Here is a 15,182-nt window from a genome sequence, read left to right on the forward strand (position 1 = left end):
TTCATTCAGTCTTTATAGCACTTATCACAGTCTGAAATTATATTGTTTATTAGTTCACTATTTCATCTTCTACTCAAGCAGAATTGGAGCACCATGAGGACAGGACTTTTGTCAGCTGTGTTCACTGCTGTATCCCCAGCTTGGCACCAGGCTTGGGAAAGGGTATGAGGGGCTCTTCAGCACCAGTTACAACTCTCCCCAAGCAAACAATGCTTGTCCTGCTCTGAGAATATTTTACTGACCACAAAGATTGAAAGTGGGTTTGGGACCTGATACCCAGGGTCATCACTACTGACAGAGGTCTTGGGCCCAGGTCGGCCCTAAAGGTCACAGGGTTCCTAGGAGGAGGTGGTGGGAGCCAGGCCTTTGAGGGAGGCAGTGCTATGCCCCAGGCATGCGGGCCAGGCCTATGTGTGATGTGTCTCTCTTCCTCTTGTCTTCTGTCATCCTTCCCACGACATTATCTGTCCTGGTCCTTATGCACTGGGAGTCTGAGTGTCCAGGAGCTCAGGCTTGGCATCCAGCGTGGGAGATGCAGGACCATGGGCAAGGACCACAGCAATGTCAGGCCCTCCACAGATGATGGTGAAGGCTTGGGATTCCTCAGGTCGAGGGAGCTGGGCCATCCCAGGGAAAGTAGTAGTAGAGATGGAGGACACAGGGAAGTAAGAGGAGGGGAGGAGGGAAGGAAGAAGTGGGGGCAGGGGGAGAAACCATGAGGAACAGGGAGGTTGAGAGGGGAAGTGGTATCAGGAGACAGACAGAGACATGGGCAGAGAGAGAGGTGAGAACAAGAGAGACATTCAGGAGGGAATGAGGTGGTATGGGAAAACAAGGACAGAGATGAGGGAGGACAGAGACATGGAGAGACAGATATCGGGGGGTGGGAGAAATGCAGGGACAGAGAGACAGGGACATGGGTATGGGGGATAGACAAAGAGGCAGATGAAGAGACACGGGGAAATGGGGAGATAAATGGGATGACAGAGAGATTGGGGGCGGAGGGCAGAAAGACAAAGATAAATGTGGGAGAGAGAAGAAGAGATTGAGAAACAGGGATGGAAGAGGGGCAGGGGAGGCAGAGAGAGACACACCGTCAGCCCAGGGGCCCTGGCAGGCTCCATGAAGAGCCTCAGGCCTGAGTCTGAGTTCTGTGCTTGTCCCTCTCCCCTCCCCAATCAGCATGTCCATCTGGTGCATGGCTGGTTCAGGCCAGTCTCAAACAGAGCCTCCAGGGACGGCCACTGCAGCTCCAGCTGACTGCTACCATCTGGGGATATGAACCCAGTCCTGCTAGATCTGCTGAGCCTTTGGGAAAGGCCAGAAAATATGTTAAAGCATTACTGAGGCCAAATGAATGGTATCTGTGGGCCAGGTCCACCCCACTGGCTGTCAGGTGAGGACACCTCAGCTACAGAGGCACCTCAGGGGCTTTCGGAAACTCCTCCCCACCTCCCTTTTCCAAGCAGGAACAAGAGCCCCGGGACCTCAAGTGTGCCCCTGGGGTTTTAAGCAGGAAAAAGTCCTGGCCAATTTTTAATTTTAAAAAACATGATCCTTTCCACTTCCCACCCCAGAAAATTCCCAGCAGTAAAATACAGGGGCAAAGGGCCTTAGATAGGGTCTGGGAAACTCTAGTATAGAGCTGCAAACCCAAGCTCTATAGGGGCCATGCCCAGAGGTCTCCAACAGAAGTGCACAGGCCTCCTCTGGGGCAGGACAGCTGAGTTTGGATCCTGACTCTGCAACTCACTGGCTGCCTGGCTTTGGGCAAGTTACACTGTACTTCAGTCTTTCATATGGGAAATAGGGACTGTCAAGATCAAGGTCAAGCGAGTTTTCATTAAGTTATTAACTGTGTCTAAAAGAGAGTATGTGTGTATGCTAAGTTGCTTCAGTCCTGTCCAACTCTGTGCAACCCCATGGACTGCAGCCTGCCAGGCTGCGTTGGCCATGGGATTCTCCAGGCAAGAATAATGAAATGTGTTGCTGTCCCCTCCTCCAGGGGATCTTCCTGACCCAGGGATCCAACCCACATCTCTTACTTCTCCTGCATTGGCAGGCAGGTTCTTTACCTCTAGTGCCACTTGGGAAACCCCCTAGAAGAGAATAGGGGTGCTTAAGTATTATTAATAAAGGGAGAAGCCACTACTCAGCTCCCGCCCATAGTTGCTTAGCATTGCCAGATTGATTTTTTTCACGGCAGCAATTTGGAAACCTGGGTGAAATGTTGTGACTTTTCAACTCTGGACTCTAGACGGAAACACTGGGGCTGTGTGAGCCAGGCGGGGCACTCACCGCACACAGCCGGCCCCAGTGCGCCCGCGCCTGCAGCTGCCGCGCCAGCTGTTCCAGGGCCCGCAGCCGCGCCTGGTGCCGCTCGTGGCGCCGCTGGAGCCTCCGCACCCGCCGCTGCAGCGCGCCCAGCGCCGCGCCCAGCCCGGCCCTGGGGTGCTGGGCCGATGCTCCAGGGCGCGGCCCCGCGGGCGCCGGCTGAAGCGACAGGGGCGTCAGGAACACGGTGGCTGGAGCCTCGGGGGCCCCGGAGGCTGGCCCCAGCACCAAGAGCTGTACAGGCCCAGGGGCCAAGGATGGGGTCGCCTGCAGAGGCGGAGGCACGACGGGTTTCTCCGTGCTTCGGGAACTCTGCTGCCTCTGGAAGACAAGGCGCGGGGGGACATCAGTGCCAGACTGCAAGGGAAAATTCCTCAGGCGGGGAGGGCTAGGGATCCGATTCCAGCTACAGGGCTTCCCCAGCTCACCTGGGCGGGCGGCACTCGGGAGAAGATGGAGGGCACGGCGTCGGGTCGCAGGTAGCGCACGCCCCAGCGCCACTGGAAGCAAGAGGGGGCGAAGTGCTCGCTGCACAAGTGCTGGTGGCAGCTGGGCACCCAGTGCTCACGGCCCATGTGCCTCAGCCAGGCCTGCAGCCGGGGGCCATCCTTCAGCGGGAACCTGCCAGGGGAGCGAGGTCAGCCATGTCAGGGGTCCAACCCCCGCCCCACGGCAACCGCCAGCACACGCACACCCAGAGAGCCTTGAGTGCCAAACCTCTGCCTCCCCTGGGCCAGAGTCTGGCCATGCCTCCCAACCAGGGTGTGTGTGTGTGTGTGTGTGTGTCTCGCAGGTGGTGTGTGTGTGTGTGTGTGTGTGTTAGTCGCAGGTGGTGTGTGTGTGTATGTGTTAGTCACAGGTGGGGTGTGTGTGTGTGTGTGTGTGTGTGTGTTAGTCACAGGTGGTGTGTGTGTGTGTGTGTGTGTGTTAGTCACAGGTGGTGTGTGTGTGTGTGTCTGTGTGTGTGTTAGTCGCTCTGTCCTGTCCGACTCTTTGCTACCCCATGGACCGTAGCCTACCAGGCTCCTCTGTCCATGGGATTCTCCAGGCAAGAATACTGGAGTGGGTAGGCATCTCTGGATCTTCCCCACCCAGAGATGGAACCTGGGTTTCCAGATTCTTTACCATCTGAATCACTAGGGAAGCCCACCTCTGCCTCTACCCATATCTAATTTTTTGGCTCCATCTTGTGGTTCAGCTGGTAAAGAATCCGCCTGCAATGTGGCAGACCTGGGTTCAATCCCTGGGTTGGGAAGATCCCTTGGAAAAGGGAAAGGCTACCCACTGCACTATTCTGGCCTGAAGAATTCCATGGACTATATATAGTTCATGAGGTCACAGAGTCTAAGAGACACAACTAAGCGACTTTCACTTTCATCTTTTAAACACCCAGCATCAGCCCACCTCTCCCACAATCTGTTGTCTATCCCCCAAAGCCTCCAATCTCCTTCCTGGTCTCTCTTCCATGGCCACTATCCCCTCCCCACTCATCTGTTCCTCCACAGGAACCTAAGGGAGCAGTTAATAAAATTGGACAAATCTAGAATGTGGGAGATCCTATATACATGGGGCTAAGGGTAGGGCTATAGATTAAAGGGGATTTAAGAAACATCAACACAAAGGCAGATCTGGGCTTCCTCTGCAACCAACCATTCTGTAAAAAGACATTTTAATCCAGTTGGGGGAAATTGAACATGAATTGGTTATTAGATAATTGTAAGAAGTTAATTTTGCTAGGTGTGATCATTACACTGATTTAAGCTTCTAAAATAGTCATCTGTTGGAAAAATATTCTGAAATATTTATGAATAAAAGGCTGGAATTTTCTTTAAAATACTGCATTAAAGATGTACGTGGGAGGAAAGTGGAAGAAAAAAATTAGTGAAATGTTGACTACTGGTGTAACTGAGTGATAGATACATGAGGATTCATTTAAACAACACTATTTTTTGTGTATGCTTGAAAACATGTCAAAAAGTTTTTAAACAACAACAAAACATTAACTGATTAAAAATGGGCAAAGGGCTTGAATAGACTCTAAACAAGACACAAATGGCAGCAGCATATGAAAAGATGTTCAACATCATTTATCATTAGGAAAATGCCCATCGAAACCACAAGCTATTGCCTCATAACCATTAGAATGACTACTATATTAAAAAAAAAAAAACAAGTATTTACAAGGATATGCAGAATCTGGAACCCTATGTGGTGTTGGTGGGAATGTAAAATGGAGAAGCCTCTATGAAAAGTAGTATGGTAGTTCCTCAAAAAACTGAAAACAGTATTACCATATGATCCAAATCCCACTTCTGGATATAGACACCCCCCCAAAAAAAATAAACTTCAAAGCAGGGTCTCAAAGAGATATTTACACACTCAAGTTCATAACAGCATGATTTACAATAGCCAGGAGGTGGAAGAAACCCAAGGGTCCATCAACAAATGAATGTATTAACAAAAGGTGGAATATATATATACACGCACACATACGTATACATACACAATATATATATATATACAATACACACACATACATATACATACACAATGAAATATTACTCAGCTTTAAGAAAGAAATTCCGGGACTTTCCTGGCAGTCCAGTGGTTAAGACTCTACGCTTCCACTGCACGGGGCATGGGTTCTATCTCTAGTGAGGGAACTAAGATCCCACATGCTGGGGAGTGCAGCCAATAAAAAAAAAAAAAAAAGGAAAGAAATTCTGACACATTCTATATAACATGGATGAACCTTGAGTACATTATGGTAAGTGAAATAAATCAGTCACAAAAAGAAAGTCCTAATATTGTATGATTCCATGACACTTTCTAGAACCAACATCAAAAAAGATGTCCTTTTCATCATAGGGGAATGGAATGCAAAAGTAGGAAGTCAAGAGATGCCTGGAGTAACAGGCAAGTTTGACTTTGGAGTACAAAATGAAGCAGGGCAAAGGCTAACAGAGTTTTGCCAAGAGAACACACTGGTCATAGCAAACACCCTTTTCTAACAACACAAGAGATGACTCTAGACATGGACATCACCAGATGGTCAATACTGAAATCAGTCTGATTATATTCTTTGCAGCTGAAGATGGAAAAGCTCTACACAGTCAGCAAAAACAAGACTGGGAGCTGACTGTGGCTCAGATCATGAGCCCCTGATTGCAAAATTAAGATTTAAATGAAGAAAGAAGGGAGAACCACTAGGCCATTCCAGTATGACCTAAATCAAATCCCTAATGATTATTTGGGCTTCCCTGATAGCTCAGTTGGTAAAGAATCCACCTTCAATGCAGGAGACCCCAGTTGGATTCCTAGGTTGGGAAGATCTGCTGGAGAAGGGATAGGCTACCCACTCCAATATTGCCCATTGAGTCGGTGATGCCATCCAACCATTTCATCCTCTGTCATCCCCTTCTCTTCCTGCCCTCAATCTTTCCCAGCATCAGGGTCTTTTCAAATGAGTCAGCTCTTCGCATCAGGTGGCCAACATACTGGAGTTTCAGCTTCAGCATCAGTCCTTCCAATGAACACCCGGGACTGATCTCCTTCAGAACGGACTGGTTGGATCTCCTTGTAGTCCAAGGGACTCTCAAGAGTCTTCTCCAACACCACAGTTCAAAAGCATCAATTCTTCGGCACTCAGCTTTCTTTATAGTCCAACTCTTACATCCATACATGACCACTGGAAAAACCATAGCCTTGACTAAACAGACCTTTGTTGGCATCATTAAGCTCTGGCCAGCTGATCCCGTGGCAGCTGCCAGAAATTGTGAGGTTTAAAATAAAAGGTTTATTTTAAGCTGCTAAATGTTATGAAGCATTAGATAACTAATAGTTATCCACATCCCCCCTTCACAAAGTCTTCCACCAGGTGACATTATTTATTTAATATTTTTCTTAAAACTGAGCAATTTTATAAGTTAGAGGAGAAATATCACATGACATCCCTTATATGTGGAATCTAAAAAGAAATGATACAAAATGAACTTACTCACAAAACAGAAAGAGAATGAACTTATGGTTGCCTGTACACACTGCTATATTTAAAATGGATAACCAACAAGAATCTACTGCATAGCACAGGGAACTCTGCTCAATGTTATGTGGCAGCCTGAATGGGAGGGGAGTTTGGGGGAGGATGGATACATGGATAGGTATGGCTGAGTCCCTTAGCTGTTCACCTGAGACGATCAAAACATTGTTAATTGGTAACACCCCAATACAAAATAACAAGTTTTTTAAAAATTGACCAACGTTAAGTATTAAACAAATATACCTAAAAGAGAAGCTTTTAGGTATCTTAAAATCACAATTGAAAATGGCAAATCAGTCTCAATTCCATAAATAGGAGTTAACCGTAAAAACACCTGGATATCTTAACAGACTGAGGGCTATAAGGTCTGTACCTTCTTTGTTAAAAAGGAAGAGCAAGGAGTGTTAGAAATTAGATAAATAAACTAGGAGACAAGATAAATAAACTCAAACATGTGCACACAAAAGAACACTATGAGCTCTAAAATAAGTTTGAGGCACTGTATGAACTGACATGCTATTTTTAGGCATATATTATGTGAAAAAAATGTTTCAAATGGAGTACACCAGCTTTCATAATTGTGGTAGGCTAATAATAGTCCCACAAAAGACATCCCTGTCCCAATCCTGGACGCTGTGAATACTGCATTTCATGACAAAAGATGTGATTAAGGATCCCGAGATGGGGAAATTATCGGAGATCATCCGGGTTGGTCCTCCATGCAATCAAAAGTTTGTTTTTTGTTTTTAATTTTTTGGCATACCACATGGCATGTAGGATCTTAGTTCCCTGACCAGGGATTGAACCCCTGTCCCCTGTAGTGGAAGCACAGAGTCTTAACCACTGGACTGCCAGGGAAGTCCTGCAAGTATTCTTCTAAGACGGAAATGAAAGAATATATTATTACCACAGACAAAAGAGGAGAAGGCAATGTCACCACAGAGGCAGAGACTGGGGTGATGTGGCCACAAGCCAAGAAATGCCTGCAGATACCAGAAACTGGAAGACTGAGAAACAGATTTTCTCCTAGAGCCTCCTGGGGAATGCAACCCTGCTGACACCTTGATATTGGCCCGGTAAAACCAACCTGGATTGTGAGAGCATAATTCCTATTGTTTTTAGCCACCAGCAGTTTGAAACAGCAGCCACAGGAAACTAACCAACATATACTGTATTTGTATAAAGAAACACTGGGAAAGCCACATAAGAAGTTAAACAGGCCACCTGTGGGGAGGAGGTGGATGGGATGGACAGAGGTTGGTGGTGGGATGCAGAGCAAGACTCCTTGGGCAAAAGGCAGACAGTGGTGGGTAGCTGGTCAACGAGGACTGAGGGCTGACTCAGAGGGGAGTGATGGCAGCCAAAGAGAAGAACCCCAGGGCACAGAGCCAAGAACTCCGGCTGCTGCACTTCCCTCAGCCTCCATCTGAGATCCAGCTGCTCTCACCAGCCTCATTCTGCCTGGACATGAAATAACCCTGTAATAGCACAACCCACCTGCTCCTGGGCAGAGACTGCCAAAGGATTATTCCATATCCACTGTCTGCTTCTTCCTTACTAACAAACTCCAACTTTTTTGAGGCATAATGTGCCCTGTTAAATGACGGTTTCCTGGGTTCCTTTGCCATAGTGGGGCCATGCAATTAAGTCCTGATGAATGAATATTTCCATGTTGGGTGAGACATCTGAGATGGTACCTTAAATGTGGAAGCAACCTCAGATGGAATCAGAAGCAGCTCAAGGGGCAAAGGAGGAAAGGAATATCATTAAAAAACCCCTTCCTAATTTGGTCTTATTTTTATTCTCTTTTGTTCTCTCTAGATAGCAACATCTATAATAGGAAATGTCCCTCTCTAAAAATCTACCTTAAGTGGACAGCCAATCTTTTTTTATATATAGAAATATTTTAGTCTTGTTAGCCATTCTATCTAGAGCACTGCTAGTTCTTTTTTACCTTACTAACATAATTTAAAATGTCATCAGGGTGGTTAAAGGTCTATCAAAAAAGACTACATTTCCCAGCATCCTTTGCAGTTGTAATGCCCAATGATGAAGAATCATTGGGTGGGATTTCTGGGAAGGCTTTGTGAAGTGGACCAGCTTGGTTTAGAGTTGAGTCCCTTTTACTCTTCCTCCTTTCCCTTTTCTCCCTACCAGAAATGGTAGGGCATGATGGCTGGGCACGTGGCAGCTGGAGGATGGATATGAAAGACAGGACCTTCATCCCTGATGACTATGGAGCTGCCACATCAGTGCTGGTTTGCAAACCTATGTACTTGCTTTGTATGAGAGAAGAACAAACCTTGCATAGACTGAATTACTGTTCAAACCATTTGCTACCATTCCCCACACAGAGACACATTTCCACTCCACTGACCTGACGCTTGCTATAGACTTGTGAAAGCAGTTAAAGTGACATGGGCCACTTCAAAGTACACAAGTTACCAGGAGCCACTGGGTGACTTCTCCCCACTTTCTCTTTTTTCCCCTCCCACAAGATCAGCAACATTCCACCTAGGGGCAGCTCCTCCAGCCTGAGTCCCTAATTAAGATACAGTAGAGAAATGCCATCAATGGCCTGCCAAGGACATTAGTCTGAGTGAGAAATAAACCTTTGTTGCCGTAAGCTATTGAGTTTCGGTGAGTTTGTTACTGTAGCATAACTTGGCCAGATTGATTCCTACAGACCCCATAATTTGGTTAAGCCACTACTATTTCAGGACTTTGTTAACTGCCAGACAGCTGCAATTCATACCTGATAGACACCCCATGAGATGACTGTCATTTGCTCCTGTGTGCTGAAAGGGTCTAAAACACAATTAATGAAATGTTTCCTTTGGCACCCTGGCAGGAATTTCAAGTTATTTCCCAGTACTTTGTTCATTATTTCACCTTGTTCCTTCTAGCATCCATGCCCTCTGGAATCTACTTTGGAGCCTATTTCTCATCAAACTCTTAGCTAAATGGCTTCTGCAACAGTGATTCAGGGTTGGGCCTTGAGGTGGGAATGGGTCAGCCTGTGTGAGGAACAGCTTGGCAGCCATTGGTGGAGATTTCAACACAGATGTGAACTGATTTTTTTTTTCCCCCACACCAAGTGGCTTGTGGGATCTTAATTCCCCAAGCAGGGGTTGAACCCGGGCCCTGGGCAGTGAAAGCATGGAGTCCTAACCAGTGGACCACCAGGGAATTCCCTGGAGTGATTTTTACATGGTCATCTGGCTGCTGTGTACAGTCATTATTGTTCTCATTATTATGTGTGAAGAGCTTGGAACAGTACCTGGCCTGCAGTAAGTGCTCTCTAAATAAGTTATTACTGTTGTTGCTGTAAGGGAAGCAAGAGTGGAAGCAGGGAGACCAGCAAGCAACTATAACAGCATCTCATTAAGAGACAATGACAGGGACTTCCCTGGTGGTCCAACGGTTGAGACTTCGCCTTCTAATCCAAGGGGCTTGGGTGTGATCCCTGGTCAGGGAGCTGAGCTAAGATCCCACATGCCTGTGGTCAAAAAACAAAACAGAAACAGTATTGTAATGAATTCAATAAAGACTTTACAATGGTCCACATTAAAAAAAAAATCTTAAAAGAGAATGACAGCTTGGACTGCACTGTGATAGCAGAGGTGATAAGAAGTAGTCAGACTGGGAACGTGGTGGGTTTTTTCCTTTCTTTATTTCCTAATAGTTTAGTGAGGATTCTATCATCAGCATTTGTAACTGTATTTCCAAAGAGTTAGGGGTTTTGTTGTTATTGTTGCAGGATGGGGAGTGTCAGAGGGTAGAGTTAAAGCATGGATTAGTTGTATAGACTGCGGGCTGGAAGAAGCACAAGCTGGAATCAAGATTGCCAGGAGAAACATCAATAACCTGAGATATGTAGATGACACCACCCTTATGGCAGAAAGTGAAGAACTAAAGAGCCTCTTGATGAAAGTGAAAGAGGAGAGTAAAAAGAGTTGGCTTAAAGCTCAACATTCAGAAAACGAAGATCATGGCATCTGGTCCCATCACTTCATGGGAAATAGATGGGGAAACAGTGGAAACAGTGTCAGACTTTATTTTGGGGGGCTCCAAAATCACTGCAGATGGTGACTGCAGCCACAAAATTAAAAGATGCTCATTCCTTGGAAGGACCAACCTAGGTAGCATATTCAAAAGCAGAGACATTACTTTGCCAACAAAGGTCCGTCTAGTCAAGGCTATGGTTTTTCCTGTGGTCATGTATGGATGTGAGAGTTGGACTGTGAAGAAAGCTGAGCACCGAAGAATTGATGCTTCTGAACTGTGGTGTTGAAGAAGACTCTTGAGAGTCCCTTAGACTGCAAGGAGATCCAACCAGTCCATCCTAAAGGAGATCAGTCCTGGGTGTTCATTGGAAGGGCTGATGTTGAAGCTGAAACTCCAATACTTTGGCCACCTGATGTGAAGAGCCGACTCATTTGAAAACCCCCTGATGCTGGGAAAGATTGAGGGCAGGAGGAGAAGGGGATGACAGAGGATGAGATAGTTGGATGGCATCACCGACTTGATGGACATGAGTTTGGGTAAACTTCGGGAGTTGGTGATGGGCAGGGGGGCCTGGCGTGCTGCAATTCATGGGGTCGCAAAGAGTTGGACACGACTGAGCGACTGAACTGAACTGAACTGGGGGCAGTAGTGCTGAAGAAAAGAGGATCAATTTGTGTCCTCAGTTCGTCAATGACTGACCCTGCACCTTTCCATGAGCTCTGTCAGGGCAGGAACAAGATGTGTCAGTGTCTCTCAGCAGGGGCTCGCTTACTACAGGAGACACTCAAAGTTGCTGAATTAACAAATGGTGGCAAGTGGCCCCAGTGGTAAAGAGCCCACCTGCCAATGCAGGAGACACAAGAGATGTGGATTGGGCCCTGGGTCAGGAAGATCCTCTGGAGGAGGGCACACAACCCACTCCAGTATTCTTGCCTGGAGAATCCCATGGACAGAGGAGCCTGGCAGGCTACAGTCCATAAGGTCACAAGAGTCTGACACAACTGAAGCAACTTAGCACGCATATGCACGTCAGAGTGATACATTTTAAAAAGCAAGTCTGGACATATTGATTCAGTTCCAAAGACCACTCTACTCTCCTCCTACCCTGAAACAGGGTCCCTCAAAGGATAGCTGGGATGTGGAGTTCCGGGTTTCCTGGGAAGCTCATATGAGACACATTCACCTAATTAACCCAACAAATATTTACTGAGCACCCACTATGTGCTAGGCACTGTTTGAGGTGATAGAGACACAGCAGGGAATAAGACAGACAAAAATCCCTGCCTTCAAGAAGCTGACATTTTAATGGAGGAGACAATAAACGGATATATTTGGTTGCCCAAAAAGTTTGTTGGGCTTTTTCTATATAATCTTGTGGAAAAACCCAAATGAACTTTTTGGCCAACCCAATATTAAACATGTGGTATGCCAGATAGTGTTAAGGTTAAAGGGAAAAATAAAGCAGGAAGTGAGTAAAGAAAATATGTACGTACTGGGAGAGGGTTATCACTTTACAGAGTAGCGGTCATAAAGGGAAGAACTTTCTGTGCAAAGGCCCTGGGGCAACAAAGTGCCTGGCATGCTGGAGGAACATCAAACGGACAGTGACACTGGCATGGAGTGAGTAAGGGGAAGGAGAGAGGAGATAAGGCCAGGCAGTGGGGATCCAGGGCCTGTAGGGCTTCGTAGGCCTGCCTTCTGCCTGCTCCAGCCTCACCTTCTTGTCTTTTATACAGTCAGGTGGGAGCCAGGGGAGGCATCTAAGCCCTGATCTGACTCAGGGGTTACCAGTCCCCTGTGACTGCACGTGGAAGACTGTGGGAGCAGCTTGTCAAATGGAGAGCCTACTAAAATAGTGCAGTCAGGAGGTGGCCGATGCCAGGGTGGGAGAAAAGATGGGGGACAGAAGTGGTCAATTCTGGATAGACTTTAAAGGAAGAGCCTGGACTTCCCTGGTGGTCCAGTGGTTAAGAATCCACTTGCCAATGCAGAGGACATGGGTTCAACACCTGGTCCAGGAAGATTCCACATGCTTCAGAGCAACTAAGCCTGTGGACCACAATTACTGAGCCCACTCATGCAACTACTAAAGCCCCCACACCCTGGCGCCCGTGTTCTGCAACAAAAGAAGCCACCACAATGAGAAGCCTGGGTACCACAACTAGAGTAGCCCCCACTCACCTCAAGTAGAGAAAGCCTGTGTGCAGCAATGAAAGCCCAGTGCAGCCAAAAATAAATTTTTTTTTAAAAAAAGGGAATGCCAACAGGATTTGCTGATGGACCAGATGAGGAATGTGTCCTGGCCCATTTAGACGAAGGCCACCAGGTACAAACCTAGAGTCTACTAAAGTCAGGTTTATTTACCGTGGCAATAAGTGAACTGCCACCAGAGGTACTGTGGGGAATTTCATCAAACAGAGGAAAATAATTATTATCGGGGTTTGCATGCTAAGTCGCTTCAGTCATGTCCAACTCTGTGACGCTATGGACAGTAGCCTGCCAGCCTCCTCTGTCCATGGGATTCTCCAGGCAAGAATACGGGAGTGGACTGCTGTGCTCTCCTCCAGGGGATCTTCCTGACCCAGGTCTCTTACATATCCTGCATCGACAGTTGGGTTCTTTACCACTAGCGCCACCTGGGAAGCATCATTATTGGGGTTTGGGGGATGGGTAAAGTTTAGATGAAATGTAAGTGAAACAGTGTTTGGATAATATCAAAGCAGAGCAGAACTGTGAGTAAATGGATCAATATCAGACCTGGATTGCAAAGTGGGCCCAGGGTCTGTCTCCTTGGAAGCAATTAAGTGTGGATAGATGTGAACTACTGTGTCCAGAAACCCCTTACCTGAAGCTCTGAACCTGGGCTGTAAATCAAGGCTGCTTCTCTGTGTCACAGCGACCTAACTTCTCCAGGCCTTAAGTAAGATGTTTCATTCCTACTGATGTAATTTCAAACAGCAAAGTTTGTGATAGCCTATGATTTTAGAGAACAAAGCTTCCTAGTAAAAAAGCAGTAGTCTCTTAAAGAAGGGAAGTTTTGCTACTTCACATCTGCAGCACATCCCTGAGAAAAATTTTTTTCCTATTAACTCTTCAGCCAGCTTTTCCCATCTCTGTTATCCCACCTAAACAAATTAGAAGGCAGGTTTTTGGGGGTTTGTTTTGTTTCAAAAATTCAAGCTAAGTTTTACTTTCTCAGGTGTGAGAAAAAAGTAAAGTTGGTTCTAACATTTCTAGCCTGAAAGACAGTAAAGGATGGAAAGCTATTGGATAAGAAAGCTTATGGTAAGTTCTGGGAGTCAGGAGGTCGGTTTCGTATGTTTTGAGTTTGAGATGCCTCAAGTTCGTGGGGATGGCGAGTGGGCAACTGTAAGCTCTTTCTGAGCCTGGACCAACCTCACTCCTCTACACAGCCCTCCCTTTCCTCCGTTCGCCCCGTTCACTACCTGCAGTTAATCGTCTATCCCTGCTGTATCATACTTTTGCACGTTTACATGTACCGTGTTTACTGCAAGTGAAACGCGGGGAACATGGTCCCTTCATCCAGCTAACCCTGCTTCCAAATACCTGCAACCTGGACCAGAAGCCCCACGCCGCTGCATTTATCCTCGGGCCCCGCCCCACATTGCTCCGCCCGTGGTCCCGCCTCCCTCTAAGCCCCGCCCCTCGCTTGCGCTCACTTGTAGAAGCTCACCGGGCGATTGTCCGCGCCCAGCTGGCCCGCAGTGTTGGAGCAGTTCGGAGCCAGGCAGTACTTGGGCATGGCTGTCCAGCCCAGCTGGGTTTTGCCCGGTCTGCTGCCGCACTTTGATCCTCACCAGGCGCCGCCGAACCCCGCCCCACCCGCGCGCTTGCCGCCTGCCTCACGTGACGGCCCTTGGGGCCTCGTCACATGCGGAGGGAAGGAAAGCTGCGCCTGCGTATTACGCGCCAGACGGTGTTGCCACATCACGTGGCAAGTGGATAAAGCAAAACCGGCTCTGAGCCGCCGGGACTTCATCACGTGTTGGGGAAGAGGTGGCGTAAAGACCTTTCTGAGTCTGCGCCAACTCTTCAGTCTTTTTTCGGCTCCACCCTAGCTTACATCCGGGCGACTGCTACTGCGAGGATAGTCGGCTTGGGGTGGAGGTAGGGGCTTTGGCATTAGCCTCTTAAAAGTTCAAAACTGAAATTCAGTGAATGATGAAAACACAGACGGGATTAAAAAAAAAACTCCACAACGCTCGATCAAACATCTAGCTAAGAAGCCGCGGCTCCACCCAGCCAGAACCCCCGCTCCGCCTCTTAGCCCTCATTGGTCAAAAGCGCCGCCGGTTTCCCTGAGATTGGCCAGACCAGCAGCCCCCCGCGCCCAATGGGCGGTGGCGCCGGCTTTCCCGCGGCCGTTCGCTATTCAAGCGGACTGTGGCGGCTGCGGCGGTTGAAAAGTGTAACGGTCGCCGGGCTCCGACGCGACGATGGCGGCCTTGGGGCCCGGAGGCTACGCGCGGAATGATACAGTTGAGAAGCTGCCATCAGTCATGGCGGGAGTTCCGGCGCGGAGGGCCCAGTCTTCTCCGCCCCCGGCTCCACCGCTCTGCCTCCGGCGGCGGACGCGACTCCCGGCGGCTCCCGAGGACACGGTGCAGAATCGGGTGAGGGGTTGCTTGCCTTGTCCATCTCAGTTCCAGGTTCCCTGCTCTTCCTTGGTCCCACCCTTAGATCTTTGGCCCCGCCTATCAGCCCCCGGCTGGTACTCCTCTGGCTGCTCTCTGGCCTGCCTATCCCTAAGCCCCGCCCCTAGATGAGGCTCCTCCCACTT

The 15,182-nt window shown here is 48.0% G+C and overlaps 2 protein-coding genes across 8 annotated transcripts in view; one reads left to right on the forward strand and one right to left on the reverse strand.

Moving 5' to 3' along the window:
* Positions 1 to 32: 32 nt before the first annotated feature.
* Positions 33 to 14,159, reverse strand: THAP8 (THAP domain containing 8). Of its 6 annotated transcripts, none has more exons than XM_061386087.1 (5): positions 14,076 to 14,159; positions 4,897 to 9,872; positions 2,763 to 2,955; positions 2,299 to 2,655; positions 33 to 617 (listed from the first exon to the last, which is right to left on the reverse strand). In XM_061386087.1, exons 3-5 carry the CDS (start codon positions 2,907 to 2,909, stop codon positions 477 to 479), a joined length of 645 nt encoding a protein of 214 aa, XP_061242071.1. In that variant the 5' UTR covers positions 2,910 to 2,955; positions 4,897 to 9,872; positions 14,076 to 14,159; the 3' UTR covers positions 33 to 476. The 6 variants fall into 6 exon arrangements, with proteins under 6 accessions (XP_061242071.1, XP_061242070.1, XP_061242069.1 ...); XM_061386086.1 differs by having other exon boundaries at positions 4,882 to 9,872; XM_061386085.1 differs by having other exon boundaries at positions 4,882 to 9,872; positions 14,062 to 14,142.
* A 679-nt stretch (positions 14,160 to 14,838) lies between these two features.
* WDR62 (WD repeat domain 62) overlaps positions 14,839 to 15,182 on the forward strand; it is a 48,627-nt gene continuing 48,283 nt past the window's right edge. For both annotated transcript variants that reach the window (XM_061385933.1, XM_061385935.1), the window contains exon 1: positions 14,839 to 15,015. In XM_061385933.1, coding sequence (XP_061241917.1) covers positions 14,839 to 15,015 — 177 coding nt within the window. The remainder of the gene's footprint in view (positions 15,016 to 15,182) is intronic.

This window comes from Bos javanicus, chromosome 18, assembly GCF_032452875.1.
Source record: "Bos javanicus breed banteng chromosome 18, ARS-OSU_banteng_1.0, whole genome shotgun sequence".
Lineage (NCBI taxonomy): Eukaryota > Metazoa > Chordata > Mammalia > Artiodactyla > Bovidae > Bos > Bos javanicus.

What these genes read in the sequence shown, in the direction of transcription:
- THAP8 (XM_061386083.1), bottom strand. Translation starts at nt 14,144, where the DNA reads ATGCCCAAGTACTGCCTGGCTCCGAACTGCTCCAACACTGCGGGCCAG. An exon ending in CGCCCGGTGAGCTTCTACAA is followed by an intron (nt 2,956 to 14,061) that starts GTGAGCGCAAGC and finishes CTCCCCTGGCAG; the next exon opens with GTTCCCGCTGAAGGATGGCC. An exon ending in ACTGGGGCCGGCTGTGTGCG is followed by an intron (nt 618 to 2,298) that starts GTGAGTGCCCCG and finishes GGGATGGCCCAG; the next exon opens with CTCCCTCGACCTGAGGAATC.